The sequence below is a fragment of the Rhinolophus sinicus genome, chromosome 7 (genome assembly GCF_057876585.1).
Source record: "Rhinolophus sinicus isolate RSI-liver-muscle chromosome 7, RSI-T2T, whole genome shotgun sequence".
In the NCBI taxonomy this organism is placed as follows: domain Eukaryota; kingdom Metazoa; phylum Chordata; class Mammalia; order Chiroptera; family Rhinolophidae; genus Rhinolophus; species Rhinolophus sinicus.
This window is the reverse complement of record NC_142507.1, coordinates 52,441,393-52,468,648: the sequence shown is the minus strand read 5'-3', so window position 1 is coordinate 52,468,648 and position 27,256 is coordinate 52,441,393. Positions and strand designations below refer to the sequence as shown.

Sequence of the window (27,256 nt, the reverse complement as noted above, 5' to 3'; positions counted from 1 at the left end):
AAGACAATGTCTTAACTATTCTGAGCTCAGTTTCCATAAAATGGGATAAAATTTCTTTCACAGGGTTAAATGAAGTAATGTTTGTACGAGGTGTGATCAAACAATCTAGTGAATGTTTAAATTTAAAAAAAAATTCATTATAGTAAAAGACACATTGCCATTAATTCTCCTCAAAATATTCCCCCTCGTCTCAAACACACTTATCGCATCATTCTTGCCACTTTCTGAAGCAGTTCTGGAAGTCCTTTTTCATGAGTATCTTTAGTTGCGCTGTCGTGGCTGCCTCAATGTCCTGAATCATTTTGACTTTGGGGAAGAGCCAGAAGTCTCACGGTGCTAGAGCTGGTGAATAAGGTGGATGAGGACACACCGTAATGTTTTTGACAGAAATTGCCAAACTGGAAGTGATGTGTGACACAGAGCATTGTCATGATGGAGGATGATTTATGGCACGCTTCTCTCAACTGTAGCTCACATCCGACTGACTGCACCGAACAAGTTGAAACTTGTCACACACTGTCACTAAGGTTCCACACGCCGCTTCCCGTATTGAAGATCCCTGCCTTTCCGTTGGATGGCACTTGGCAGCAGCATTCACTGTATTTTGTGATCACAACAGAAAGGCTCCATGTCACACATTGCTTCTGGTACAGCAATTCCTGTCAAATAAAAACATTGCGGTGTGTCCTCATCCACCTTATTCACCAGATCTGGCACCATGTGACTTCTGGCTCTTCCCCAAAGTTAAAATGACCATGAAAAGTAAACGTTTTGAATCGATTCAGGACATCGAGGCAGCCATGACAGTGCAACTAAAGACACTCATGAAAAAACACTTCCAGAACTGCTTCAGAAAGTGGCAAGAATGATGGGACATGTGTGTTTGAAGCAAGGAGTATTTTGAGGGGCATTAATGGCAATGTGTCTTTTACTATAAAATTTTTTAAAATTTAAACACTCACTGTATTTTTTGATCACACCTCATATTCATACACAGTAGGAGCTTGAGTAATAACTGCTAGCTTCTTTTTCTCTAATAAAAAGAAAACCCATGGGGAAAAAAATCACTTTTTATAATTTCTTTAACCACAGGGATGTTTAAAATATAACTAGAGCTGTACTCTGACTTGGGTCCTCTAGTTTTACCAGCTTTTGATGCATAAGTCAACTTCTTTCTCCAATTTGATGAAATGTAAATAAGATAAACGACATTACCTGACCCTGTTGGTACTTTCCTGGTGCTATAGCAACAAAATAAACTTTGACCTGTGGCAGAAACTAAAGGTACAGTTAGAATACAAAGATGAATCCTTTGTTGCCTTGAGATCAGAATAGAGGGCTTGGGAAACTCGTAGAAACAGAGGGTAACCAAAACAGAAGTTAAGTCAGAAAGACAAAAGTCATAAAGATATACAAAGAAATTCACACATAGGAACTCTTAGAGCTAGAAACACAGCACTTGAGAGAAACTCTTCTTAATACTCTGTGTGTGTATGGGAGGGGGGTCTCTGTTAACAAAGGACTTATAACTGCCTATAGCTAAAAGAAGTCGCAATTTAAAGTTTGAACAGAGATGTTCCTGAAATGGTTTTTTTTCTTTCTTTGTCATTGGAAAATAAACTTCCTACTATAAAAAGCAGGGCTGTTACATCCCTTTTTACAATGTTTCAAAAAGCTGGTCTTAGGGCCTTTGGAATCCTACCCCTGGAGAGGATGTATGAGTGACATTTTTAAACTAGGCTAAAGCAGGGCCATCACCTCTTGCTACTTGCCTGACAGCTGATTGGGAGGTGGCCAAGAGCTGCTGGTCCTGACAGGTGGACTGGTGACTCCCCACTCCAGATGGGTGGTGACAAATTTAAACTATCTTTGGCACTCTTGGCCTCTTTCTCAGCTCATCTTTCATTACTGTACTCCTGCTTTAACCTAGCTTATCAGCTTGCCCCCTCCTCTTGATTTGAGCAAATTCCCATTTCTATTCTTCAGCATACAGTTTTTAAGTCTCTCCTTTTTTTTTTTTGTTCTGCTGGATCATATCCAATAAATCTCCTAAGACCTAGCTCACAATATTTTTGAGAAGGCTTTCGTTCACTCATTCGCCATATACTGAGTGGCTGGGCCTTCTGGATTAAATAACCATACTCCTCTATGTTCCTTCAGTAATTAGGTACCCTATTTGTTTTACTTTTGCACGTATCACGTGTTTTACACAGGTATTTTCATGCTATTACCTTTATTCTGCCTCCCAATGAAACTGAAGCAGTTACCCTCTTCATCATCTATATTATTGTCCCAATAATAATAATATAGTACTATACATAGTACTAATCTGTACTCTTTTAATCCTCCCAAAACCCTGTAAAGTGTTAAGATTCCTAGGCCTACTTTTCAGACATAGAAACTTAGGTGCAAAGAAGTGAAATCAGTCACCCCAAATCAGCCTCAGGGAAGATGGCATCCAAGATCTGGGCTCAAATAACTAACCTCATGTAAAATATTAAATAAAGCCCTACGAAATATTAAATAAAGCCCGTACAGAGGTTACATTAGGACAGAGGTCCTGACTGAGAGAGCTCCCAATCAATACTGCGAATTGACAAATACACAAACCAGCACCAGAGGTCCATTTGCAGGGTGTGTTTTTATTTGTTTAATTGTACATGGTTTCGTTTGGAAGCAAGAGTTGTGGCCTCGAGGCCTTTGTCATTTCACTCACTTCTCCTTACCTGACCCGGTCCTGCCCCTCCCTGGAGGGATCGAAATCCGGAGGCTGGAGGCCAAAGGCTGCACAGACAGGTGGTGACCTCTGAGGCAGAACCGCGGCCTCGAGTCGCACCGCTAACGGCGAAAGATTGACGTGGTTGGACCGCGCCATTCCCGAAGCGATAAGGGACGTAATCTCGGCATCGTCCTTTAAGTGAATAGGAAAAGGGTAGTGAGGGTGACTATCTTCCCCGCCCACCCTCTCTGTTCCTCCTCTCCCCGCTGGGCCGTGTGGAATAGGGATGGGGGGGACAGCCACTGACTGCAATTACGGTAACTCTGTTGGTAACTCAAATGGGCTTATTTACATATAATTTGCATGTAGTTATAGAGGTACCCTATATATCTGTGCTTCTCTTCTAACAGGGCACCCACGCCCACCTGCCGCTCTCTGTTCGAGGACGGGAGCCCTAGCCCTTTAGCCAGCAAATTTTACTTCCCTTTCGGCTTCCTTAGCCTCGCAAACTCTCTCTTAGGTCCGCCCCCCAAACATTGGCCCCGCCTCTCACACGTAGGATCCTCCCCTCGTACGCCACTCCCTCCCGTTTCCAACCATCTTCCCCGCCCCCTTTTCTATTTCTGAACAGGCATGTTCCGGGCAGCTCACCCGCCTCCTTAGATTACTATGGGATCGGCGGGGTCCTGAGCGTCGGAGGAGCACGAAAGCGTATCCCAAGAAGAAGGGCTTGGACTCAGAAGAATCGAGCCCTGCTGGGGATTTTTTTTCCTTCTTTCTTTCTCTTTTTTTTTTTTTCGGTCTTGGTTGTGCGGAGAGAGGAAGAGAAGGCTGTGCGGCCCGGTCGAACTTGAGACAGCGCGAAGGCCCCTTCAGGCGCTGCCGAGGGCACCCCCGCAGCCGGGGCCTGGTGCAGCCGCCGCGGCCGCTGTCAGGGAAGCGCAGGCGGCCAATGGAACCCGGGAGCGGCCGCTGCTGCTGAGGCGGCGGTGTCGGCAGCCCGACCCCGACCGCCCGCACCCCCTCCGCGGAGGTCCCCCGGAGGTAAGCGAGTCCTACCCCGGAGTCCCCCTCGTGTGGGTCCCTGTCCCACCGTGTCCGGCACAGCTCCCCCCGCCCCCACACCTGGACTCGACTACAAAACTGCCCTCCCGGTGGCAGCTGCACCCCGGGTTCCTTCCCCACCGTGTCCATTCAGGTCCGGGGTCCTCCTGTGCCTTTTGGCTTCCTCTTCTGGTTAGCTCCTCCCTCTGCCCCGGGGGTTCCCCCCTCCCTCACTCTGATCCCTGCTGCCTCCGTCCCGAATTATTTTTCCTTAAGTCACGAACTCTTTGCACATCGGGACCCCTCTTAGAATGTCCATTCTTGGTCGTCCTTCCTCGTCGTCTGTACTCCTGCCCCAAACCTCTCCCGTGACCTCCGCCTGTACCGCTTTTCCTACTTTGCCCCTTCCTTCCAGCGTCTCTGCAGCCTCCGCGCGGAGTTCCCATTGCCCTGAGCTAAAGACTGTGGCCCTCTCTTCCTCTGCTTCTTCGGATTCCATTACCTCACCGCCCCCCACCAAGCTCCTCACTTCCCAGAATTGCCTCTTCCCCTCTTCAAGGATCTCATCGTCATTCCCAAAGTATCCTTCGCATTCCACTTTGGCTGTCGTCCTCCCTCTTCTTCTCTGGAGTTCTTTATGAGCCCTGGCACTTTCTTTGGCTTCCCTCTACCCCTCCTTAGTCCCCCAACCTCTGGGGGTTTGTCCCTATAGAAGTGAGGAGATATCACAGCACCCCTTCCCATTCAGGACTTCCAACTTGGACGCCTTCTCCGTCGAGTTTCGAGAACTTGGCTGATCCATGTGGCACTTGGTTCTGTTTTCCCCGTGGTCTGTCTGTATCCTGTCACACGCTTTATCTCCATATACAACTCATTTCAGGATCAGCTAAACCTTGAACTAAGAAGAAGATGTGTTGGGAGGAGGGGGAGCCTAGCTGTGTCATTGAGGCTTTCCTGGACAGAAGGGTGTTTCTGAAGGATGGAGCGGGTTTTGAACAAGTCCCGGATCCGATTACACTTTGTTGTCTACTCAGCATCAGTCACTAGTGGGGGGGGAATGTCCTGCATGGAAACTAAGTGAGGTTGTGAGAAATTTCCTTTTGGATTATGTAATGTTAGGCTTGTCCTAAAGGGATCACAGAATAGAGGGTCCTCCCACCTCTGGCCAGATCCAAGAGGAATCAGCTTCTAGAATGGTTTTGGTTGATTCCCTAAGAGCTTAGGGCTGGGGTGGGGTTGGGGGGTGGCTCACTGGAAAAAGGATCAGGAAACAAGGGAAAGAGCTTGTACGTTCAGAATCAGGACTCCTGGGTCCAACGTGTGACCTCCACGCTTGACCTCTACAGTGACCTTTTTGGGAAAATGGTCCACTCTATAGGCATCAGTGCAATAATTGGCTAATAGCAGGGTGTGGGGTGGGGGTAAAATTAGACTCTGTTTACTTGTTTACAACACACTCTGGGTTTCTCAGACGAAAAGTATTTACTAGTAGTGGTTTAGTTATCCCGAGAACTCTCCTTCGTCCTGGTCCCTCTGTTGGGTCTTTCTAGTCTATAGCCATGGGCGTAAGTCCATTTGAAAGACAAGCTCCAGGCCTGCTTCTTTCTTCCCACTGCCTTAAGGTGCTGTGCTGTTCCTCTTGCACTTGACCCATAACTCCAGATTCCATAGGTGGAAGTATGTTTGTGGGCAAGCCCTTTGAGGAAGCTGGCTGGAAAAGAGAACTTTGGAGTGAGACGGGACTTAGGAAACGAGTTGCTCCCTTGTACGCCATGTCTGTGTCTTGGCCTGCGGTGGCGAAGAGGGCATGTGAAGTTCCATTCCTCATCTGACTCTCGGCCTGTTTGAAAGTAATCCCACTGCCTCATCTCACTTGCCCTTCCTAGTTGGCCAGAGCGTAGTCTACTCAGAACCCCCCTTTTTCGGAGCAGCTTTGCTCCTTGGAAGCACCCCCAAAGAGAAATCATATTTCCCTAGTTCCCCCGCTGCCTTCTCAGAGCTGGGTCCACACCACAGGAGAACATGTTTGCTGAACACTATCCAAAGCAGCAAATTGAGATTCTTTGATTTGGGGAGGAAGTCTGGAAGGAATCTTTCCGTATCTGGCCTGGGACGAGAGAGGGCCTAGTCCAAGTGCATTTGGGGCTTGCAGCAGGGAGGAACAGTTCAGAGAGAGGTGAGCCGACAGGTTGCTTTGTCATCTGTCTGTTTCAGCAGAGGCTCCCAGAGCTGGCTTGGGCTGTCTGTCTGGAATCTGCTTATACCAGCTCGATGGCCTTGCACAGAGAATTCTCAGCCTGATTCAATATTGACTTAACTATCCTGAGACCACTGCCCTCCCTACCCTCCTGCTGGTAGCTTGAGAATGCCCTCTCTCCTGATGTCAACTCCCCTTGGAGCTTTGGGTACACATTTACCTGGTTCCCGGCAGGGCCTGAGCCTGCTTCACTGCTTGGCCCTGTGTGTCTCCGAGAAAAAAGTAGTACTCAGTCTCCATCGTCACCACTGAGGTCGAGGGGGAAAGATGAGCGAGGTTGGAGTTAGACTTTGAGATATGAAAAGGGACCTCCTCAACAACAGAACAGGCAGCCCAGGGTGATGGGGGGGGGGTCTCTTCTGAAGAGCACCTTCTTTTTAAAAACCATTTTTAAAGGTATCTGCGTTCTTGGTAACAAATCCAATGGTACGTCAGTTTATGATGAAAATCAACTGTCCCTTTCCATGCGTCCCTCCTCCTACTCTTTTAGAGTTAACCTCTTAATTAGCTCAGTGTTTACTTCTGAAGCTTATTGCCATAAAATGCTTGGGCCTCTATTTCTTGATTTATTAATTTTACCAAAGAAGATTTAGCTTGAGGGGATTTATACCACTTATTTATATGATTACGTCATTTTTACTTCTGTTGCAGGTCTTAAATAACATTGGAACCCCCTTTCTTTTCCATTAACTTTTTATAGTCTCTCTTAACTTCCCACCTTGAAGGATGAAGATACTGGCTCCATTACCCTTTTTCCAACTCATATGCTCCATCTCAAAGGGATCTTTTCAGAGGAGGAAAATTGAGCTCGCCTATCTCCTTGGAGGCAGAGCACGAAATCAAATGATCTCTTAAAGGCAATTCTGTGGAAATACAGGAACACATGAAAACATGAGGATGGGTCTGACCCAGTCCACATTTATCTAGTCCATGGGAAAAGATTCAAAGAAGGGAATGGTAATGAACCGGGTGAGGGGATTGATTCCGCCTCTTTACCATTCTGTCCTAGAAGAGACCGGTCCATAAGGAGGCCAGTGGGGGTTGTTTGCCTAGAATCTCCGAGGTGACGAGAAGCTGGAAGCCAGGTTAAATGACAGCATCCCCTTCCCGCAGAGTCCTCTGCAGACGTTTGTGTAAATGCTCAGTCACACAGAACATGCGCCTAGGAACCCTCTCTGCCCCCCACAGCTGCCACTCTGCTCTGAACAAGCCCCTGATGCTCAGATGTGGACGCCCTGCGTGGCCCACACATAGCTGTGGAGCCCCGGCAGTTGTCAGCACTCCCAACCCTTTCCTAGAAGCCAGCTGCTAGGCCGGCAGGGGACGCCTTCTGGGGTCCCTGCCAGTCTCCCTGGAAGGGCACATGAGGCTCCTCTTGTGAAATGTGGGGCCTCCGTTGTCTGAATGTCATTGAGAGCCATTTGATAGTAAAGGTTTGGGTTTTCTTCTTTCACTTTTTTTCTTATGCTCTGACTTACAAGGGAAAGGGTGGTGACTACAGAATCTGATCTTTCTTTTTTCCTTTCACTTTCTAGGTCTTTCACTTTCTTTAGAATGGTTACTTATCAAAGCTGTATGTTCTTTGCGTTTGAAAGTGAATGAATTGATCTTGGTTTTAGGTTTTAGAGAGTCCCTTTTTTATTTTTTATTGTCTAAATTGCCAGAACAACCTAAATTCCCTTCCATATGTCCCCCTGCCCCCCATGTCTTGCTTCATATGCAGGCCGGCCCTGAGGCTCAGAGGCCCGGAGGGACGCCCAGCTCCAGTGGGGCAGTTTCTGGTGGCACAGCTACCCCTGTAGGACAGGTGTCTGGTTCCTGCACCTCTTGACATCATCTGGTTCCCTGAGGAGTAAAGACTGCCAAACGGGGGTTCTGTTCAGTGGGGACGTCCCCCGAGTACTGTGACGTGGGATTCCTAAGTGAGCCCTGAGATGAGAGAAACGGTGGTACCCTGACCTCCCTTCCTCACGAGGAAATGCAGCAGCTGTCTGCCACCAATGCTGTGTGTGGGAGCATGCTTGAATTTCATTTCCCTTGGAAGTTTTGAAAAGTGGAGTTTTAGGAGCTTTGGGTGACTTGGAAGTCTCTGGAGTAGAGAAAAAGGGAAAGACGCCGAGCACAGAGAGATGGAGGGGGGAAAATGTTCGCATAAAATGATTGAGGCTGTCTATCTTCTAAGTTTCTAGGTAGCCCTAAGGAGTAGGGGTCGCAGTGGGATTGGAGTGACCGTCTGATGCAGAGAACCCCGCAGAGGCGTGGCAGGGATGAGGAAACTTCCTCCTCATTCCGGTGCAGCCCATAGCCGCGAGCAGGAGCGGATCCACGCAGGCAGCCGTGCTGGTTCTGCCGCTCAGAGGGCACTGAGTAATTTGGGGGAGAGAGCACAGAGAAAGGGTTGCCACCTTTTTTGCCAACACCAAGCTCCAACTGCGTCAGGGAAATTCAATTTGGGGATGAACTTCTTGCTTGACAGAGTTGGGAGAGAGAGCAACTGAAGCAGCCTTTTTTGGCGATCTCAGAGCACAGAATAGTTCCCCATCTGTCTTCCCGCAAGACTTTAATGCAGACCGCTGGGAGGCAGGCAGCTACACTACGTAATAAGTGGGGACATGACGCTCAACATTTCAGAGGTGCAAGAGGCCCTGGAAGGGTGGCAGTGGAAACCAGGGCTTTCCAGAGAGACTGGAGAACCTGGGTCCGGGCCTCCTTCCACCTGCCCAAAGTATATGCACCCAGGTTCACCGGCGTCAAAGGTGACGTCACCAGTAGTTGGGGTGACGTCATGCCCGCTCTGCAGTAGCCCCTGCCCCCAGCTTGTCCACAGCTGAGTGTGTCTTAGACTCGCTCCATTTGTGTTTTTTGTGAAGAGGCCTCTGAGCCCATTGCTGACTCCAGCCCGACTCTGGAGCTGGGGTGATCCGACATGAACAGCGTGCCTCTCCCAGCCTGTACCTTGACATTTCCTCCTGTTCTGCTCTGAGTCTCCCAATCTGCGTTTACTGAGGCCCCGCAGAACTGTTCTAGGAGGGCGGTGGCTTTGGTTAGCAGTGTTCTCACGGAATTTCCTTCTGCGGGTCCGTCTGAGGTATGGGATTTGCTTTCCCCCCGTTCTTTGGGACGTTCCAGACCCGTGAGTTCCAGCCTGATTTCTTTCTGCCTTCTCACAGCCCCTGCCGTTCTTGGAGTGTGTATGAGAATGGGGAAAGTAGTGTTGGGATAGCCAAGGGCTGTCATGTACGTTTTGGAAGATTTTCAAACAGCAAAGTAACTGTACTTCCGTCCCGTACGTGTGCACGCAGCACACTGTTCAGTAACCTTTTAGGTAACTAGCATTCAGCCAGCATTTACTGAGTACTGCTGTGTGCCAGGGGCTGCTGTGTGCTAGACCTTTTTACACACATTAAGTTGTTGATTCCATGTGGCAACAGTGAGAAGTAGGTGTGTTTGTCCCATTTTGCAGTTGCGAGACGGCTTGCATACATTTACAACTCGCGTGGCAGAGCCAGGATTTTGAATACCAGCCTATCTGTCTCCCAAGTCCACTAGTCTTCCCACTAGACTGTAGCTGCCTCAGCAGGCCGGATGCTGGCTGTTTCAGAGCTGTGTATTTCTAAGGGAAGCCCGGCCTGGTGTTTGCTGGCCCTTGTTCCTTGGAAGTTTTGCATCTGAAAGGGAAGGTAAGAAAGTACCTGTAACTAGAAGAAAGCAGCACAACTTTAATACCAAGTAAAGGTGCCGTGCTCAGCCCCTGCGTGTGGAGTGTTATATGAGTAAGGAAATGCAGTTTGAAGAGGAAAGAAAGGGGTGGCCGGTAAGCTCAGTGGGGTAGAGCGTGGTGCTAGTAGCACCAAGGTTGCCGGTTCGATCCCTGCAGGGGCCACCGGGAGCTGCACCGTCCTTGAAAAAATAAAGAGGAAAAGAATTTAAAGGGAGACCTGGGGAGAGCACAAAGACAGAGAAGCGTCTGAAGTGGTAGGGACAGGGGAATAAGACCAGAATTTGTAAAGCGTGTAAACATAAAGCTCATAAAGCAACATTTTGCAAGTCCAAGTTCGGAACAGAGGCTAAGCTGAGTGACTAAGTGCTGAAGGAATGAAGAGGCATTGTGACCAGAAGCGGAGGGAGTCAGGGAAAGCTTCCTGGCGAGAAATGACTTTTCTTCTGTTTTTGAAGGAGTCCAGGAAGACAGAAAGAAAGGAGGCCCGGGGCAGGTTTCATGGCGAAGGGCAGACCTGAGGTTGGTGCCACTAACCCGTGTGTGTCTGTGTCTCCCTCTGTTCCCCTCTCCCTCCTTCCTCCTGTAGCTTGGAAGCTCGAAGTCTGGCTGTGGCCATGGGAGACACGGTGGTGGCGCCTGCCCCCCTGAAGCCAGCTTCTGAGTCTACCCCTGGCCCACCAGGGAATAATGGGGGCTCCTTGCTGAGCGTCATCACGGAGGGGGTCGGGGAACTGTCAGTGATTGACCCCGAGGTGGCCCAGAAGGCCTGCCAGGAGGTGCTGCAGAAGGTGAAGCTTTCGCACGGAGGCGTCGCCAGCTCTGACGGGGGCGCCCCCCTGGAGCTGGTCAACGGGGATGGCGTGGACGGTGAGATCCGCTGCCTGGACGACCCACCCGCCCGGATAAGGGAGGAGGAAGACGAGCTGGAGGCCACGGTGGCCTCGGGCACCGCCAAGGGAGCCAGGCGGCGGCGGCAGAACAACTCGGCCAAGCAGTCGTGGCTGCTGAGGCTGTTCGAGTCCAAGCTCTTTGACATTTCCATGGCCATCTCGTACCTGTACAACTCCAAGGAGCCTGGCGTGCAAGCCTACATCGGCAACCGGCTCTTCTGCTTCCGCAACGAGGACGTGGACTTCTACCTGCCGCAGCTGCTCAACATGTACGTGCACATGGACGAGGACGTGGGCGACGCCATCAAGCCCTACATCGTGCACCGCTGCCGCCAGAGCGTGGACTTCTCCCTGCAGTGCGCCCTGCTGCTCGGGGCCTACTCCTCAGACATGCACATTTCCACCCAGCGGCACTCCCGCGGGACCAAGCTGCGGAGGCTCATCCTGTCCGACGAGCTGAAGCCCGCTCACCGCAAGAGGGAGCTGCCCTCCCTCAGCCCGGCCCCCGACACGGGGCTGTCCCCCTCCAAAAGGACTCACCAGCGCTCTAAGTCCGACGCCACCGCCAGCATAAGTCTCAGCAGCAGCCTGAAACGGACAGCCAGCAACCCCAAAGTGGAGAGTGAGGACGAGGTAACATTCCAGGGGGGGCAGAGGGGCGAGGGGGCATGCAGACGGGATGTCTGGGAAAGGGCCCCGCTGTCCTTTCCTCTCCTTCCTTCTGTGTCCTTTCACTGATCAAAGCGTGGAATGTTAGAACGGAAACAGGCCTTAGAATTCATGTATTCCAACTGCCTCGTTTTACAGAGGAACAGCTCGGAGACCCAGGCAGGTAACGTGACTCGTCTCAGGTCATATAGCAGAAGCGGGGCTGGTACTAACTGCCCCACGCTGCTTCCCCTAACCTGCACTGCCAGTCCAGTGACTCCCCGCTTACTGAGAACAGGCCGAGGCCCCCCCGACCCTGACCTGAGACCTGGGGTGTCCACCAGCAGCCATGGGCAGGCCAGGCCAGGAGAAGGGCCTGTGTGTGTGAGTTCTGTGGGTGCAGCTTCCTCCTCCTGACCCTGCCTCCCACGGTCCCTCCCCCACACCCCCCTCCCTGAAGATCCTGCTTTTTGTTTTCATCAGGGTAAGGTTCGTTCCCTATCACCCAGGCAGCTGCAGAATCTTGCCTGCCAGCCTTTTCCTGGGGGGCAGGGATATCGGTCTTTCTCACATCATTTGGGAGAAGCACAAAAGGAGGGAAGCAACCTTCGAGTGTAGAGTAAATCGCAGGCATTTACTCTAGTATCTGGAAAGGAGAGAGCTGCAGCAGCAGTGGGGGTGTCCACTTCGGGTACAGAGCAGGGAGGAGAGCAGCACCTCAGGAGGTCATGCCCACATGGGGACAGAGAGCAGGGAAGTGTCGGTGGCCTGGTGTCCCACCCAGACAGCGGGGCCCCAGTCCCCCCCCCCCCAACTCACCACCAGCCCAGCTCCCATCCTGGCTGCCAGCCCAGCCCAGGACAGGAGGAGAACAGCAGGAGGAATTTGCATTGCTTGGAAAATGCATACTGGCCTCTGCCTCTGTGGGGCACATAACCCACCCACGTTTTTGATACAGTGGGACTTCTTTCAACAAGAGGGAGGTCCGAGTGACTAGGAGGGAGAGAGACTCCAGAGCCTGTTTGCTCTGGAAATTCAGTCTTTAATCAGCGGAGCTAAAAGAGCCAACGTGTATTGAGCACGTATTACATGTGTGTATCATGTCCAGTACTTTACGTTGAATCCTCACAACACCCCTAAGAGACGGCTGGTATTTACTGTTGAGCCAACAGGTTAGATGTTTGCCTGCAGTTTCGCCTGGTGAACGTCGGACCAGGGCTCACGTCACAGCTGGTGCTCCTAACCGTGCAGCTGACCTGTGCCGGGCATTTCTCAGCAGCTGCTTTCCCAGGGTCTCAGCTGTCCGCCCATTGCGGAAGAACAACGTGGCCTTGACCTAGGTTTCCACATCCCGCACAGGCAGAGCCCAGCTGTTCTCAGAACCAGAAAGGCCCATTTCCATTTCTGGTTGCCCTTGGCAGGGAAGCCCAGGGTCATGAAGGGAGGTTGTTGGCGAGCAGAAAGCATCATCCAGATGTGGGACTCCGGTCAGGAAGAGTGCACAGCTGGAGGTGCACCCGGCGCCTCTGTCAGGCTGGGCTTTTCTCCGTGTGTATTCTGTCATCCTCATCGTAGGACCAGAAAGGCTGAGGCCCAGGGGGTGTCTCACTCTGTGCTGTTCCTTGGTCGCTCTTCCTTGCACCTGACTCTTGCCCCGGTGGGGTGATGGGTGACACACTGAGATGCAGGCATTCTGTGGGTGCCCCAGCCCCCTAGGGTGGCTCCTCCAGCTGCCATTCTTCCCAACCTGGTTCCTTTATCGTGGGACACTGGATCCGGGAGAAGAAGGCGACACTGCATCCCCGGCCACTCCTGGGTTATCTGATGCTGGCAGAACGAGACACCTGAACCCACTGTGGCTCCTCGGGAAACGTGAGAGTGAGAGTGAGAGAGAACGAATACAGGTGCCCCTAGGAGCGCACGCGCTGGAGTCCTCGCACAGAGGCGTCTCCAAACCCCTTGGGCATTTTGAGGGTCCATCTGTCAAGGCCATTGTCCCCCAAACCCCAAGGGAATTGGTTTTCCTTCCTCTACTCCTCTTGTCATGCAGCATTCATTCACTCAAGTAGTTGCTGAGCTTGCACGGAGCAAAGCCTGTGCTCGAGGCCCTGGGGGACGGGCCGTAACTGCTCTCCATCCCTGCGGGAACCTAGAAGGCAGGATGGAGGCCCCGTGAGCCAGGGAGCTGTGCACTTCGTGACTTGATTCTGTATTCTGAAACGTCACTGAATTTATCAGTTCCAGCAGTTTGTTGGTGGACTTGTTGGCTCTCTTGGAAAGTTGTTTCCTGCGTAGAAGGAGGACATGTACAGCTCGCTAAAACCAAGGACACCGTTATCTCAGGGCTGAGCAGAGTCCCCACGGGAGGCTGTGGCTGGGCCCTGGCGCTTCTCCCCATGCCTCTCCCCTGTGGGTTCTGAGCGTAATCCCCTGCTCCTGCCACCAGTGGAGGCGCGGGGGGCCGAGGCCTGGACAAGAGGCCCAGCTGCGTGTGAGGCTGCGGTCTCCCCCAGGCTTCTCCGCCCAGATCTCACCGAGGCCCCAGTTGTCTTTCAAGGAGGAATCCTTTGCACCCTCCCTGCAGTTGGAGGGCTCTCGCACTGCTTTCTCCCGTCCCCATTTCCCTCCTTCCAAGCCGTTTTTATCAGCCTCGTGGAGAACTCTGCTCAGGCAGCTTCCCCTCCCATTTGTAAGCAAATGGTAAACGTTTGGCATGGCTGGGGGTGCAGAGAGCAGAGATCCCAGCACCACCCCACAGCCTGCAGCACAGAATGCACTCGTGCGGATCAGCTGTCTCAGGGCTGTAGCCTTTGTGCAGAGAAATCTGCGAGTCGCACTGGAGCCCGCTGTGGTGTGATAGCAGCTTCTTGGCTCCGCCGTTCTCCTTGGAGCTGACTCAGTAGCAGTGAGTCCAGCCTACGGAGGAGACAGACGAGCACATGGTGCTGTACCTCCCCTCCCCCACGGCTGGTACTGAGCCAGACAGGACCTGTCTCGGGGAGAATCAGTTGGCGTGTTGCCTGGTGTTCCCCCCACCCCCCACCAGCTCATGGTAGAAATTGAGCCTCTAAGTCACACTAGACTCTGGCACCCTCGCTGCCTCAGTTCTCCCTCCCACCGCCTCCCAACGCGCAAGAGTCTCCCCCAAAGCGCCTCCCCAGGTTCTGTGATGAAGGCCTGACTACAGGACCTCCCACCAGAACAGTACGTAAGCCGTGGAGCTGAATTAATTGCACAGTAGCAGCTCAGTGACCACTGCCCTCCTGCCCTGGGACTTTGTCCCTTAGGTCCAGGCCCCTCCCCTCCGGCAGGCTGGTACACAGATACCCCCCCACACACACACACACACACACAGCTGTGGCCCAGAACCTGGGCTGGGCCTGTGCTCCAGCTGCCACACAGCCGCTCAATGAGTCTGACTAGAGGCCCTTCCCGTTTGGCTCTCGGATCCCAGAAAGACGCAGGACTGGGGGAGGTTCAGATAAACCCCTGGGCTGGGGCGAGGACAGCTGCTGCACGGGTACCCAGTTTCTCACGGGTCAGCCAGGACCTAGCTCCCAACTGTGTTGAAAAACTGTGCAATAGCCTGGTAGGAAAGCTGCAGGGGGTGGGGAGGGGTGTTCATCCTTCACTCCCAGCCCCACCTGGCCCAGGGGTTGCCCACTCAGGAGTCTGCGGTGCCCTGGTCACGATTCTAGGTTGGGAGACAGGCCTGGCATTGAACGTTCCGCTCTTCTGCTTCCTCCCTGGCGTTTCCAAGGAGCTGGGAGAACACGTGCTCCCGTATGGTTCAATCCAATCCCGTGAGGTCTCCCTGGAGAAGGGTTTGGTTGAGAGGATGTGAGGGGGTAAAGGGCAGGCAGCGAGGCTTGGCAGTGTGGTGACCGCCCTAGTGACCCAGCTTGAGGGTTTGGTCCTAGAAGGAAGGTTCGGGCAGGCAGGAACAGCGGGAGAGTGCAGGCAGAGGCCCTTCTGAGCGTGTCTGCACTAACCCTCCAGCGTCTCCCTCGGTGTCAAGACTAGGCCAGGGGCTTCTCTGGGTTGACTGTATTTCATTAAAGCACGGAGGTGAAAGCAGAGCTACACAAGAGAAGCACAGGGTCCAAGTTGGAGCTAAATTCTTTGCCTTTGTCTCTCTCTCCTCCCTCCCTGCCTCCTCCTCCTCCCCTTACCCTCTGGCCCTTTCCCAGGAGCTCTCATCCAGCACCGAGAGTATTGATAATTCATTCAGTTCCGTAAGTGGGGCCAGGCTGGGACTGGGTGGCAGGCTCCCCCCATGGCCGCATTTCCTCTCCGTCCCCAGGTCTTCTGAGTCCCTAGGCCCAGGCTGGAGTTCAAAGGTGCCATTTCTTCCTGGGAGGTCAGCACCTCTCTCCCAGGCCTCCCAGACCTGGAGGAGTCCCTGCCCTGTTGCCAAAGCCCCAAGCCCAGACTCAGGGGGCTCAGTTGATCCTTTTCCCAGAGACAGCTGGGATGCAGCCCCCGGCTCCTGGGTCGCTAGAACAAACAGCTGGGAGAGAGGTAGAATTTACCCCTGGATTAGAGCCAAGCACTGCCTGGCAGAAACCCCCAGGGTCTGTTTCTCCCATGCAGAACCCTTTCCCCATGGCTTCTGCCATCAGACCATCAAATATTTATTCAGTATCTTCTAAATGCCGGGTCCTGTGCTGGGTGAGCTGATGCCAAAAGCAAGCAGCATTTGTCCTGGAGGACCGATGTGCCTCCCCACAGCCGGTTTCCTTTTTAACTTCAACCACATTTCTTCCAGGTCTGAGTTCTCCCCTTTCCCAGCTCCCTGCCCAAGATGTTCCCGAATCATCATTCTCCTTCTTATCCCCTCTGGACTAACCCCTGACCTTCTGGTCCCACAGAGTCTTGGACCTTGTTGCTGGGTAGAGACGTGAGAGGAAATGCTGGACCCTCTGGGAGTTTGGATGACTTTCTTTTACATTTTATTTTTGATTTGTCTGCCCAATCCGTTTTCTCCGTTCTCTGCTGATTCCCTTTCAATCATGATTCCTATCTCGTCCCACGTGGCAGAACCTGTCTCTGGAGCCCGGGGTCACATTTCCCACATGCTCACGTAATGAGGGGCCCCGACGCATACGCTGATTTGAGGATGGGAAGGAACGCAGCCTTTTCTAATCTGAGATGACTATGAATTGGTCGGGGTGAGGGTCCTCGGGACAGTGAGCATTTGCCACCTGAGTGGATGGATTAGGGGATCAGGATGAATGAAGGAGAGTCCTTCCTGTCTTTGTCTTTCTCCGTTAGGCCCCTGGGATAGTTCCAGGGACCACAGAAGCCTAGTTCTGTTGTCTTCCTGTATCTCTCCTCAGCCCTGCCTCCCAAAGTAGGGTGACTGACCCAGACACGCGACTATTATCGTGGGGCTGGGCAGCCCCTGTGGGGCCGGGCCGACAGGTGAGCCTGGCTCTGCCTGGTGCTGCCCAGCTTTCAAAAGAAGCTCCTTTTTGCAGTTTGAGGGAGTGAGATAGAAATTCTCAATCAGGAAACTAAGGAAGACACTGAGAGGGAGAGAAAAACCTGGTGAGTGAAGCACGGTTTCTATGAGAAGAGGAGATGGTGTCCTTATCTAGCGGGTGGGAGGCCGACGGGCAGCTGGTGGCCATCTTGATAAAATACCCCTCCTGGTAGAAGGACTTCGACTGGGGAAAGAACCTCTCTTCGTGTCCAGCTGCCTGCGGCCATCTTTTCCCCACCCCCTTTCTGGGAATGACTGAAGTGCAAGCTCACAACAGGGAGCACATGTGGGGACCCTAGTCCTGAGAGGTGGGGCACGAGGACCCAGGAAGGAGTCACAGAAAGACAGGCCTCAGGGTCCTCCGTCCAGGGCTGAAAGGAGCTGGCCTTCCCCACCCAGGGCCCACCCCTGCCTGCCTGCCTCTGCCGTTTCCTTCCCTGTTGATTATTCCTCATGGATGCCAAGTCTGTGCGTCCTCTTCTCATCGCCCTGTGGTCCGCTGCATGCACGCTGAGCCCTTCTAAGAGATCACGGGAGGCAGGGGTGGGGGGATGCCACAGAATCAACACAAGTCATTGGAATGGAGTGAGTCCTCTGGAAAGGGAAATACTGGCTCAGAGCGCCCCTGCTCAGCTGTGGGCCCTGGCAGCGCCCCAGCCCAGATCGGGTGGGGACAGGGGAGCCTGTCCTGGAGCTGGATGAAGCACTTCAGGTGTGAGCAGCTCTCCTCTCTGGGGGCCCTGGGTCACCTCTCTGGGTGTTGTCCCCCTGCCCATCTTGAAGCCTTGGGATGGTTCCCGAGGAGCTCAAGTCCAAGAGAAGAGGAGTGCAACCCAGTGACCTGGAGTCACACCCCCCCTTACCCTTAAGAAACAGCACATGGAGAAGGGACGTGCTGGCTCTCACCTCTTCCCCATTCAGGTTGACAGGCGGGGTGGGGTCTCCTGCTAGACCTGACACAGCCCTTCCGTGGATCTGCAAGCCCTGGGGCTCCCTGGCCTGAGTGGCCGGGGGTGACTGAGTGGCAGGCCACTTTTTCTGTGGTTTCTTCACCGTTGTCTGCTTCGCCCCCCCCCCCCCCCACAGCCTGTCAGACTGGCTCCTGAGCGAGAATTCATCAAGTCCCTGATGGCGATCGGCAAGCGGCTGGCCACGCTCCCCACCAAGGAGCAGAAGACACAGCGGCTCATCTCAGAGCTCTCCCTGCTCAACCATAAGCTCCCCGCCCGCGTCTGGCTGCCCACTGCCGGCTTCGACCACCACGTGGTCCGCGTGCCCCACACCCAGGCTGTCGTCCTCAACTCCAAGGACAAGGTAGGCGGGGCTGCTCCACACTCGTCTGGGCTCTGTGCTGGGCCCGGAGATGCCCACCAGCATCACGGGCCCGCATCCACCTGGGCTCTGCCTCGGTGCTGTGGTGATTCAGAGACCCTCCCGTGCCCTGTCTTGGGCTTTGCTTTCCTGGACCAAAGAGGCCTGGTCTTTCCAGCTCACCTCTTGCCATGTCTCAGGAGGGAGCCTCTTCCAGCCCTCCTTACAGTCCTGCTGGTGGCTCTTCTACAGCTCGTGGGCTTGCCAGGGACAGCACCAAGAGCGTAGAGACACATCTTGTTTCCAAGGCCTTTTCCAAGCAGGGTGAGCAGGGAGGAGAAAACGATGCCCCCCATTCACACTGGAGCAAACTAGTGAAATGTGCTGGTTGGAATGAGTACTGACGGTTCAGATTTTACTTTCCGAAATACTGAAGATGAGAGCCCTGCTGGGCAACAGTGCCCCGCTTTTCCCTGGTGTTTTTGTGTGTTGGTAGGACAAGCCCCCGTGGGCTTCCAGGCCTCTCTGCTAGGCCTGATAGTTTGCAGTGCTTTTGCCCAAAGTGTATCATCTATACATTTGGAAGCTCAGCTGAAACATTTTGAAGACTTGTGCACGCTCCTGCCCAAATTCTTTATATAGGTGATGAGAGGACAAGTTCCTGCCCGAACTAGGGCGTTCTCAGTGTCGGGCCTGAGGGTTGAGGATCGGAGCTGGCAGTGAGCAGCAGGGGGCGCTGTGCTAACAGGTGAGATTTAGGGAACGGGTGGCAGTGAGTGGCAGATGCGCTTCTTGCTGTCCCCCCAGGCTCCCTACCTGATCTATGTGGAAGTCCTTGAATGTGAAAACTTCGACACCACCAGTGTCCCTGCCCGGATCCCCGAGAACCGGATCCGGAGCACACGGTCCGTGGAGAACCTGCCCGATTGTGGCATCAGCCACGAGCAGCGGGCAGGCAGCTTCAGCACTGTGCCCAACTACGACAATGACGACGAGGCCTGGTCAGTGGATGACATCGGCGAGCTGCAGGTGGAGGTGAGAAAGTGCCGAGGACGTCCCGCAGGCACAACACCTCTTCTCCAGGAGGAGGGGGGAAGCTCTGGCAGCTCCCATCGGGAGCAGCTTCAGGAGGAGCCTGCTTTCCTGCAGGAGGAATTTAGGTTAAATGTCAGGCGGAACTTCTACAGGGAGTGAGAGAAATTGAATCAGAATGTTTCTTGAGCACCTGCCGTCTCAGGTGGTCCCAGGAAAGCAGAGGATGAAAGTCGTATGTTCATTCATCCAGGAAATGTTTGTGGAGGGTCTTCTCTGTGCCAGCCCTGAGTGCTGCGTGAGTGAGCAGCCCTGGCCCCTGCCTGCGAGGAGTGTGTGGCCTCACAGCGTGTGGTGGGAATGTGCTGCGAATGAGCTTGTGCTGGCGAGGGTGCGGCCTGATGGGACACCTGCTGGTGGGGGAGCACTTACTCCACACTCGGGCTTAGACTCCAAAAGATTGCTTGGAGCAAGTACTACCTCAGCTGAGGCCCAAGATGGGTACGAATTAGCTGGACAGAGTATTCCAGGCAGAGGGCGTGGCATGCAGAGACTGGAAGACGAGAGAGAGTTTGGCTTGTTTTAGGACCTGAGAGAAGCTTTGTGTGGCTGTGACGTGTGGGTGCCAGAGGAGAAGTCAGGGATGAGCTGGAGAGGCCAGCGTGGCCCGATTGCAGGCAGCAGCCCATAAGCTGCGCGAAGAAGCTTGGGCGTCGTTCTGGGGTTGGAGGGAGCCTTTATGTGGGGCTGTGATACCACCAGACCTCACTTTATGAACAGACAGACTCTGCCCTTGAGTTTACAGTCCAGTTGGGGGGATTGGACACAGACATGTAAGAAACATGTATACGAAGTGACGAGTGGCGTTGTGAGGGAAGGAGAAAGCAAAGACTTGCTATGGCCCTCGGGGCTGGTAGAATATTTTATAGTGCGAGAGGGATGGGGAGGTAAGACTGAATGGCTTGGACTGAAGAAGTGGTCGTGGAACCTGGTCTGGAGGGGGTCTGCTCTGGACCCTAAGGGAGAATGCATCCCCAGTGGGGAGCTGAGTGGAAGGCGGAAGTTCCTCTTTCTGAGGTGCTCACGGCAGTGCTTTGCAGACTTCAGTGCACTAGGAGCCTTCTAGAGAACTTAGTGAAAAGGCAGACTTCCAGATCCATTCCCAGTAATTGCACTGCAGGCCGAGAGCGCGGTACGGGAATCTGCGTCTTAGCGCCATTCCAGGTGTTTCTGCGGCAGGTGTTCACACAGAAACACCACGCTGGGGCCGAGGCAGGCCGGGGTCCAAGTGGTCAGGATGGAGGGTAACCAGGGGAGACTTTTGGAGCAGATAGGAAGGGAGGGCCGATCTGGACGTGGAGACGGCACCCATGCAGGGGTCTGAGGAGCGAGCGCCATGCCTCCACTCTGACCTGCCGTCCCTGCTCCCCAGCTCCCGGAAATGCACACCAACAGCTGCGACAACATCTCGCAGTTTTCCGTGGACAGCATCACCAGTCAGGAGAGCAAGGAGCCCGTGTTCATTGCCGCCGGGGACATCCGGTATGGCCGCACGTTGCCCTCAGTTTTCAGCCCTGCTTCAGGCACTGCCTGTCTTTAGCCCCTTCCTCTCCATCAGCCTTTGTCTTTCCCTTTCCTCTCTCCTTACCCTGTTCTTGTCCTGAGGCCACCAAACTTGAGGCAGTGATGGTGCAGGGGGAGAAATTACTGGGCTACTGCAGAAGGAAATTAAATGTTAAAGGGACTCCAAAGGAGGGAAGCACCAGAGGGAGGAGTTAGAGCAGCGTTGCACAGAGTGGGTCTGAGGACGAGGAGTGGCAGAACCAGGGCAGTGGGAGGAGAGCTTGTTGAAAACGCAGGCGCTGGAGTTCTGACTGGGGGGGCCTGGTGATATGCATTTTAACATGCCAGTTTAGCAAAAAGGTGTCAGTGGTGTGTTTTCTTCCATGAGTCTCTCAGCCCAGGTTTCTATCCGTGTGCGCCCAGAACCAAGGAAACAGTGCAGGGAATGCCGCCATAGACAGGGACGTGAGGCCCTGGGGTAACTCCTCCAAGCAAATGATACAGTTTCTTCCTGCTAGACGGCGCCTTTCGGAGCAGCTGGCTCACACCCCCACAGCCTTCAAACGAGACCCGGAAGACCCTTCTGCAGTTGCTCTCAAAGAGCCCTGGCAGGAGAAAGTGCGGTGAGTGGTCTCTGTGCCCCTGTCAAAGTTTGGAGGCAACATCCGCACTGTCCGTCAGGCCCCCCCAAATCCAGCAGGCTCCCAGGCGGTCCAATCCCTGCCCTGCGGGGAGTTTGATTGGGATTTTCAGTGGAAGCTGTGTCTGTCCTCACCCTGGCACCACCCTTTGACACCTTTTGCTTCTCTCTTCACAGGCGGATCAGAGAGGGCTCCCCCTATGGCCATCTCCCCAATTGGCGGCTCCTGTCAGTCATTGTCAAGTGTGGGGATGATCTTCGGCAGGAGCTGCTGGCCTTCCAGGTGTTGAAGCAACTGCAGGTAAGAGAGGGGGAGGAGAAAGAGGGGAACGCAGCCCGAGGGCAGCGCACCTGAGGCGACCGCACAGGTCGCTCGCAGGCAGGAGCGCTGCTGACCACTGGCTTCCTGCCAGGTCTAAACTGGATGCCGGGTAAATGAAAGCTGGCTCCTTCCCCGTGTACTTACCCAGAAGTACAGCCGCAGGAACGGCTCCACAGTGACCTCTTGTGGCCCTTTTGTGACTTGCACCTGTTCTGGTCCCCGAACGAACTTAAGGCTGTTAGCTCTGTCCTTGAGTCAAAACTGGCGACTGCAATGTGCTGAGATGTCAGTTCCCTGAGGCGCTGGGTCGGTCGCGGTCAGCAGCCTCACCTGTTTGATCCAGTTCTTTATATAAATGTTTGCATGTTCTAGAGAAGCTTCCTCTGGCCCTAAATCCGTTTCCCTTTTTTCCTTATTCTTTGAAATTGGGTTAATAGCTCCATTCTTGCTGCTTGTGAGGTGACAGTGTGGTTTCCCGTTCTCCATGACTTTTGGGGGCTTTCTGCCTATAAGATGCCTTTTCCCACATACCTCCTTGTGTCTTGTCAGGCCCTGGACTTCCTTTCCAAACTCCCTGGTCGGGTTTTACTCACTTGATGGCCTAGAATCCAAGGCCGCCGAGGCTGGGAATGGCCGAGGTTGGGGCCTCTGGCGCCCCCTGTCTGGAGGCAGGCGACAGCCCCAGTGCTTCTGTGTCTCCTCACAGTCCATTTGGGAACAGGAGCGAGTGCCCCTGTGGATCAAGCCATACAAGATTCTCGTGATTTCCGCCGACAGCGGCATGATTGAGCCGGTGGTCAACGCCGTGTCCATCCACCAGGTGAAGAAACAGTCGCAGCTCTCCTTGCTCGATTACTTCCTGCAGGAGCATGGCAGCTACACCACTGAGGCCTTCCTCAGTGCCCAGCGCAATTTCGTGCAGAGTTGCGCTGGCTACTGCTTGGTCTGCTACCTGCTGCAGGTCAAGGACAGGTAGGTGGCTTCATGCCCCTCGTCGAAACCTTCCCTCCAGGGCTCCCTCTGTCCCTCCACATGTCATTCTCATTTACTCCTCCCGCCTTCCATGGCCCAGACGGAAAAGAGGGAACAGGCAACACGTTTGCAGCAGAGACGGGCGTGTTCCATGGACTGAGCCAAGGGGACAGACTGACAAGCACTGGGGGGAAGGGGCAGAGACAGGGAGGATGTGTGGGCGGCGCAGGGTCGTGAAGGCCGAAGGAGAATGAGGACTGAGCGAGCTGTGGGGGCGCGTGCTCCGGGCAGAGGGGCAGCTCAGTGTGATGGCAGCTTGGGCTCTGCCGCCTGGCGGGAGGACCATGGGCAGTGACATCAGAAGGGCCTTCCCAGTGAGGCTGTAGGTGGAGCAATGACATGACCCAGTCTGTTCAATGAGCGCCCCCTGTGGCACTGCGGGTGACCTGGGGAAGCTGGCCTGGCCTGAGTGACAGAGCAGAAAGGAGAAGGCAGGTGTGAGGGACAGGTGCGCATCAAGTGGGAACTCCCAGCCCTGAAATGGGCGTTTATTCCAACATACAATTTGCAGAACTTTTAAGTATCTGTTGCTTTGCCCAGAGCTGTCATTTCCAAAATCACATGACCTTGGAGGCCCAGCTTCGCATACAGGTGAACGGCATATGATACAAAGATAATTACACCCAGACAGCCCCTCAGGCTCACTATCCCGGACGTGCCTCTGGGCTGCGCCTCTGCCCTGGGAAAGCAGAACTGCGGTGGCCAGGGCTCCCGGTGATGTGGTGGCACTGTGAGAGCTGGCTACCAGCAGCTTGTCAGGAATCTAGCATCTGTTAGGTGCATGCCATGGCCTGGCATTCTTACCCTGAAACCAGCTGAAAACCCTGTCAGGCAGCTGTGTCCTCATGACGCAGCCGAGGGTCAGGGAGCTTTAAGAACCTGCCCTCATCCCACCTGGTCAGCCCCACAGGTGAAGCCACTGGAGGCTCAGCATTTGCGGGCGGAAGGGAAAGGTCGTTATTTATGAGGAATTTGCTTGTGCACTTTGTCCCTGGAGAGTCAGGGTTTTGAATCCAGGGCCTAAAGAGCCTGGAGATGAGCCCCAGGACTGAGTAAACGGGGCAAGGAGGCAGGTGCTAGTCTGGCCTCTGGGCTTTCCTTTAGGAAGTGAAGAGGTTTGGAAGCTCAGGGTCCATCCTCTAAAGGGAGCGGGGAGAGGGTTGACAGGCAGCGGGTAAAACTTGCATAATAACTCAAAAGACGATAGGTGTAGTCAAGACAGGAATGGAATCAGCCAGTGGAAGGAGTCCCGAACCTTCTCCAGCAGTTAAGAAAAAAGACCTACTGCCCTCACTGGCCTTGGGACTTTGGACAAGTAAGTTCTTCTCTCAGGGCCTATCCCCTCACCTGTACAAGGAGAATTCAGATTGGGACATCCAGAACCTTCCTGACTCTCAGGATTGCGCCTTTGGGGCTAACTTCATAATGCTTTCGCAGAGGTGGAAGGACTCGGGGGCACTGCTTCTCCTGCCCCCCGTCTCTGGCCAGTCAGACCAACCCCCGAGAAGGTGGCCTGCAGACCGAGAGCGCTGAGCCTAACAAAGCCGCTGTTGAAGCTGAGGCTGTGGTTGTGCTGAATGGGCCAGGCTCGCTGCTAGCACGGTCATTGTTCTCCTCCCACTGGCCATTCATGCGGCCTCACAAAGGCCGGCTCCCTTCATTCTCCCTGCAGCTGGCCCGTGGTAACTGGTAACTGCGCCTGACAGTTGTTGCCTGACGTGACTTTACCGAATAGTTAAAACTTAAACCTGGAAGCCCCCACAGTGTTTTACATTGAAACGTCTCCCAGCCTGCTGCTCTGGTCCCGGGGGCCTGATCTGCACGGGCTGATAGAAGCCACAGATCAAACCTGGTAAGGAGGTGCTGAGCCAGTTGCTCGGCCTGTGACCTCAGAGGCCTCCTTCCCTGGCGTCCGGGTTTTCTACTAGGTTGGGATCAGTCTGGGTGCCAGAAGGACAATTTTGGGGAAATTGAGATAATCTTCAACTATTTTTTTGTTAATAGTAGGGATTTCAGACCCCACAGCCTGTGCTAGCATTTACTTTGATTCCCTTTCTGCTGCTGGCGTTAGGCCCTAGGTGGTTGGACCCAGAGTTGTAGGCAGCAGGACCGTGGCGGGGGCTCCCCTGCCTGGTGTCGTGGGCCGCGCCTCGGTCAGACTCACTGGGGCCTCGCCCTGTGCTCTGCCCCCTGCTCAGGCACAACGGGAATATCCTTCTGGACGCAGAAGGCCACATCATCCACATCGACTTCGGCTTCATCCTGTCCAGCTCCCCCCGAAACCTGGGCTTTGAGACGTCCGCCTTCAAGCTGACCACAGAGTTTGTGGACGTGAGTCAGGCCAGAGCTGCCGCCTGTGTTCCCTCTGCCACGGGAGGGGGGCGGTGAGTCGGGGGAAGTGGCCGATGGAGGGAGCTCTGGGCCCCTCACACCCCCACTCTCTCCTCCCCGCCCAGGTCATGGGGGGCCTGGATGGCGACATGTTCAACTACTACAAGATGCTGATGCTGCAGGGGCTGATCGCGGCCCGGAAACACATGGACAAGGTGGTGCAGATCGTGGAGATCATGCAGCAAGGTGGGGCTGGGCGTGGCCTGGGGCTGGGGTGGGCGTGGCCGAGTGCCTCAGGATTCCCACTTAGGATGGGGCCCTGGGGCATGGAACTTCCAGGAAGCTCCTTCCACCTCAAGACTTGGGGGGGAGGAGGTTCCCAGACGGTTTTCAGCTCTGATCCAGGGACATTCCTCCCGACTGAGCTAGGTCCTGGAGCAGGGGGCAGAGGCCCCACAAACGACTTCCTAGGCGCACTCGAAAGAACAGCCCCATCTCCAGCCACCTGGTCCCTTCCTCTCCCCCATCCGTTGTCCAACTCTAAGTTGCTGTCTCCTCCCATTGCTCAGCTCTTTACCAACTCAGGTGTGTCGTCACCACGTTCACCCCCACTGGGCTTTGAACTTCAGTGGCCCTGTCCTCAGGCCCCGTGCCTGTCCCATACCCGCCCCTCCTGCTGAGCTGAGCAGCATCTCCTGCGTCTCTCTCCCCCGTGTCTACTCACTGCGGTTTCCTCACGGCCTTGCCGCCTGCCGCCTGTCCAGGCCGCTCCTCTCCTGCCCTCTGGGCCCATGTCCCTATCCCTCTCCTAAGGTCGCGCACACCCATCGGAGCTGCCAGTCTCCTCCTCCCCCCATCCTCGCCCCCACCCCACAGGTTGTCGCCGTTGCTCAGGAGCATCCCCAGCAACCGCGTCTGGCCCCGTGATGACGGTGGCCCAGGTCATCTGTGAGTGTCAGACCTAGCATAGGCAGAGCCTGCAGCCAGATAAGTGCCAGCTCAGGGCCCATTCCCTACGTCGTCCTCTGGGCCTTCCCTCCGGGCCCTCAGTCCTTCCTGGGGGAGTGGTGTTGGCCCTGCCCACTCCCCTCGTGCCCTCACCTAGAGGGGCTCAAGACAGGGCGTCCTGCCAGCTCTCCCTCCTCTGCCAAGCAGAACTGCTCGGGTCTCAGGTGGGCGGGCCCGGGTTCTTTGGACCCCTTGGCTGTATTTGCAGTGGCTGTCCCCACTGCCCTCCTCCTTTCCCCCATGACCCTCTGCCCTCACTGCCGCCCCCAGGTTCTCAGCTTCCTTGCTTCCACGGCTCTAGCACCATCCGCAACCTCAAAGAGAGGTTCCACATGAGCATGACTGAGGAGCAGCTGCAGCTGCTGGTGGAGCAGATGGTGGACGGCAGCATGCGCTCTATCACCACCAAACTCTATGACGGCTTCCAGTATCTCACCAACGGCATCATGTGACTCTCCTCGGCCCCAGAGCCGTGGGACATTTGGGGACCCTCCCTGGGAAGGCCCAAACCAGGAAACCCCCCACCTACCCATCCACCCATCGGAAATGGAAGGCAAGGACAGAGGATCATGTGGTAACTGTCGAGCTTGCCAAGGGTTGGGGGAGCCAGCCGTGGGGTTCAGGGGGCCTCCCTGTCCCCCGTGTCAGTCTTACCACCTGACAGACTCCAGGCTCACCGCCCTCCAGAGAACACGGGATACACGTGAGGACACGGGCCTTTCTCCTCGCCAGGGTCCCAGAGGTTCTCTCCACGGGCCGTCCTCTTACTAATTCATCTGGGTCCCAGGAAGGGGGGAGTGGTTCTTGGTACTTAAGACTCGATCCTGTGGTTCACCTTGGCCATGCTGCTGCCCCAGTGTCCCCTCCCAGGGACTGACCCCTAGTCTGAGCTCCCCTTGGTGGTGGGCTCTGGCCTAGGGTCCCCATCGCGGGCCAGGAAGGGAGCTGGCACAGCCCCTGCAGTACGCGAGGGTATTGGCCTAGCCACGGGGAGTTCCTCGCCCTGGTCCCTTCCCCACACCCAGGGAAATAGCTCTCAATTTTTTAATTTGTTTGAAATAAAGTCCTTAGTTAGCCATCTGTGTTATTTCTGAGTTGTGTTTGGGGGTGGGGAGGGGATGAGTGAACAGATACTTCTGTCCGGGACACAAAAGGCACCCCACAGAAGGAAATGGAAGGTTGCTGTTCCCCTGCCGTCGGTCAGAACCACCTCTTCCCAGAGAAGGGCTGCCCCAGTTTTGCTTCTTACCCCC

General features: G+C 54.5%; 2 protein-coding genes across 5 annotated transcripts; one reads left to right on the top strand and one right to left on the bottom strand.

The window, feature by feature from the left end:
• Positions 1-55: 55 nt before the first annotated feature.
• Positions 56-3,913, bottom strand: LOC148757805 (uncharacterized). Its single transcript, XM_088799319.1, has 3 exons — positions 3,371-3,913; positions 2,727-2,911; positions 56-659 (listed from the first exon to the last, which is right to left on the bottom strand). The coding sequence occupies exons 1-3, from the start codon at positions 3,911-3,913 to the stop codon at positions 632-634; spliced, it is 756 nt and encodes a 251-aa protein (XP_088655445.1). The 3' UTR covers positions 56-631.
• Positions 3,624-27,079, top strand: PI4KB (phosphatidylinositol 4-kinase beta). Of its 4 annotated transcripts, XM_074318819.2 has the most exons (13): positions 3,624-3,763; positions 10,328-11,264; positions 15,470-15,514; positions 17,851-18,078; positions 18,883-19,110; positions 20,540-20,649; positions 21,189-21,293; positions 21,488-21,611; positions 22,339-22,604; positions 24,863-24,995; positions 25,121-25,241; positions 25,872-25,943; positions 26,274-27,079. In XM_074318819.2, the coding sequence occupies exons 2-13, from the start codon at positions 10,356-10,358 to the stop codon at positions 26,453-26,455; spliced, it is 2,523 nt and encodes an 840-aa protein (XP_074174920.1). In that variant the 5' UTR covers positions 3,624-3,763; positions 10,328-10,355; the 3' UTR covers positions 26,456-27,079. The 4 variants fall into 4 exon arrangements, with proteins under 4 accessions (XP_074174920.1, XP_019595520.2, XP_019595521.2 ...); XM_019739961.3 differs by lacking the exon at positions 25,872-25,943; XM_019739962.3 differs by lacking the exons at positions 15,470-15,514; positions 25,872-25,943.
• The last annotated feature ends 177 nt before the right edge of the window (positions 27,080-27,256 follow it).

What these genes read in the sequence shown, in the direction of transcription:
- LOC148757805 (XM_088799319.1), bottom strand. Translation starts at nt 3,913, where the DNA reads ATGGACACGGTGGGGAAGGAACCCGGGGTGCAGCTGCCACCGGGAGGG. An exon ending in ATAGTAATCTAAGGAGGCGG is followed by an intron (nt 2,912 to 3,370) that starts GTGAGCTGCCCG and finishes ATTCACTTAAAG; the next exon opens with GACGATGCCGAGATTACGTC. An exon ending in GAGGGGCAGGACCGGGTCAG is followed by an intron (nt 660 to 2,726) that starts GTAAGGAGAAGT and finishes TTTATTTGACAG; the next exon opens with GAATTGCTGTACCAGAAGCA.
- PI4KB (XM_074318819.2), top strand. Translation starts at nt 10,356, where the DNA reads ATGGGAGACACGGTGGTGGCGCCTGCCCCCCTGAAGCCAGCTTCTGAG. An exon ending in TTGATAATTCATTCAGTTCC is followed by an intron (nt 15,515 to 17,850) that starts GTAAGTGGGGCC and finishes CCCCCCCCACAG; the next exon opens with CCTGTCAGACTGGCTCCTGA. An exon ending in CTGCTGCAGGTCAAGGACAG is followed by an intron (nt 22,605 to 24,862) that starts GTAGGTGGCTTC and finishes CCCCCTGCTCAG; the next exon opens with GCACAACGGGAATATCCTTC.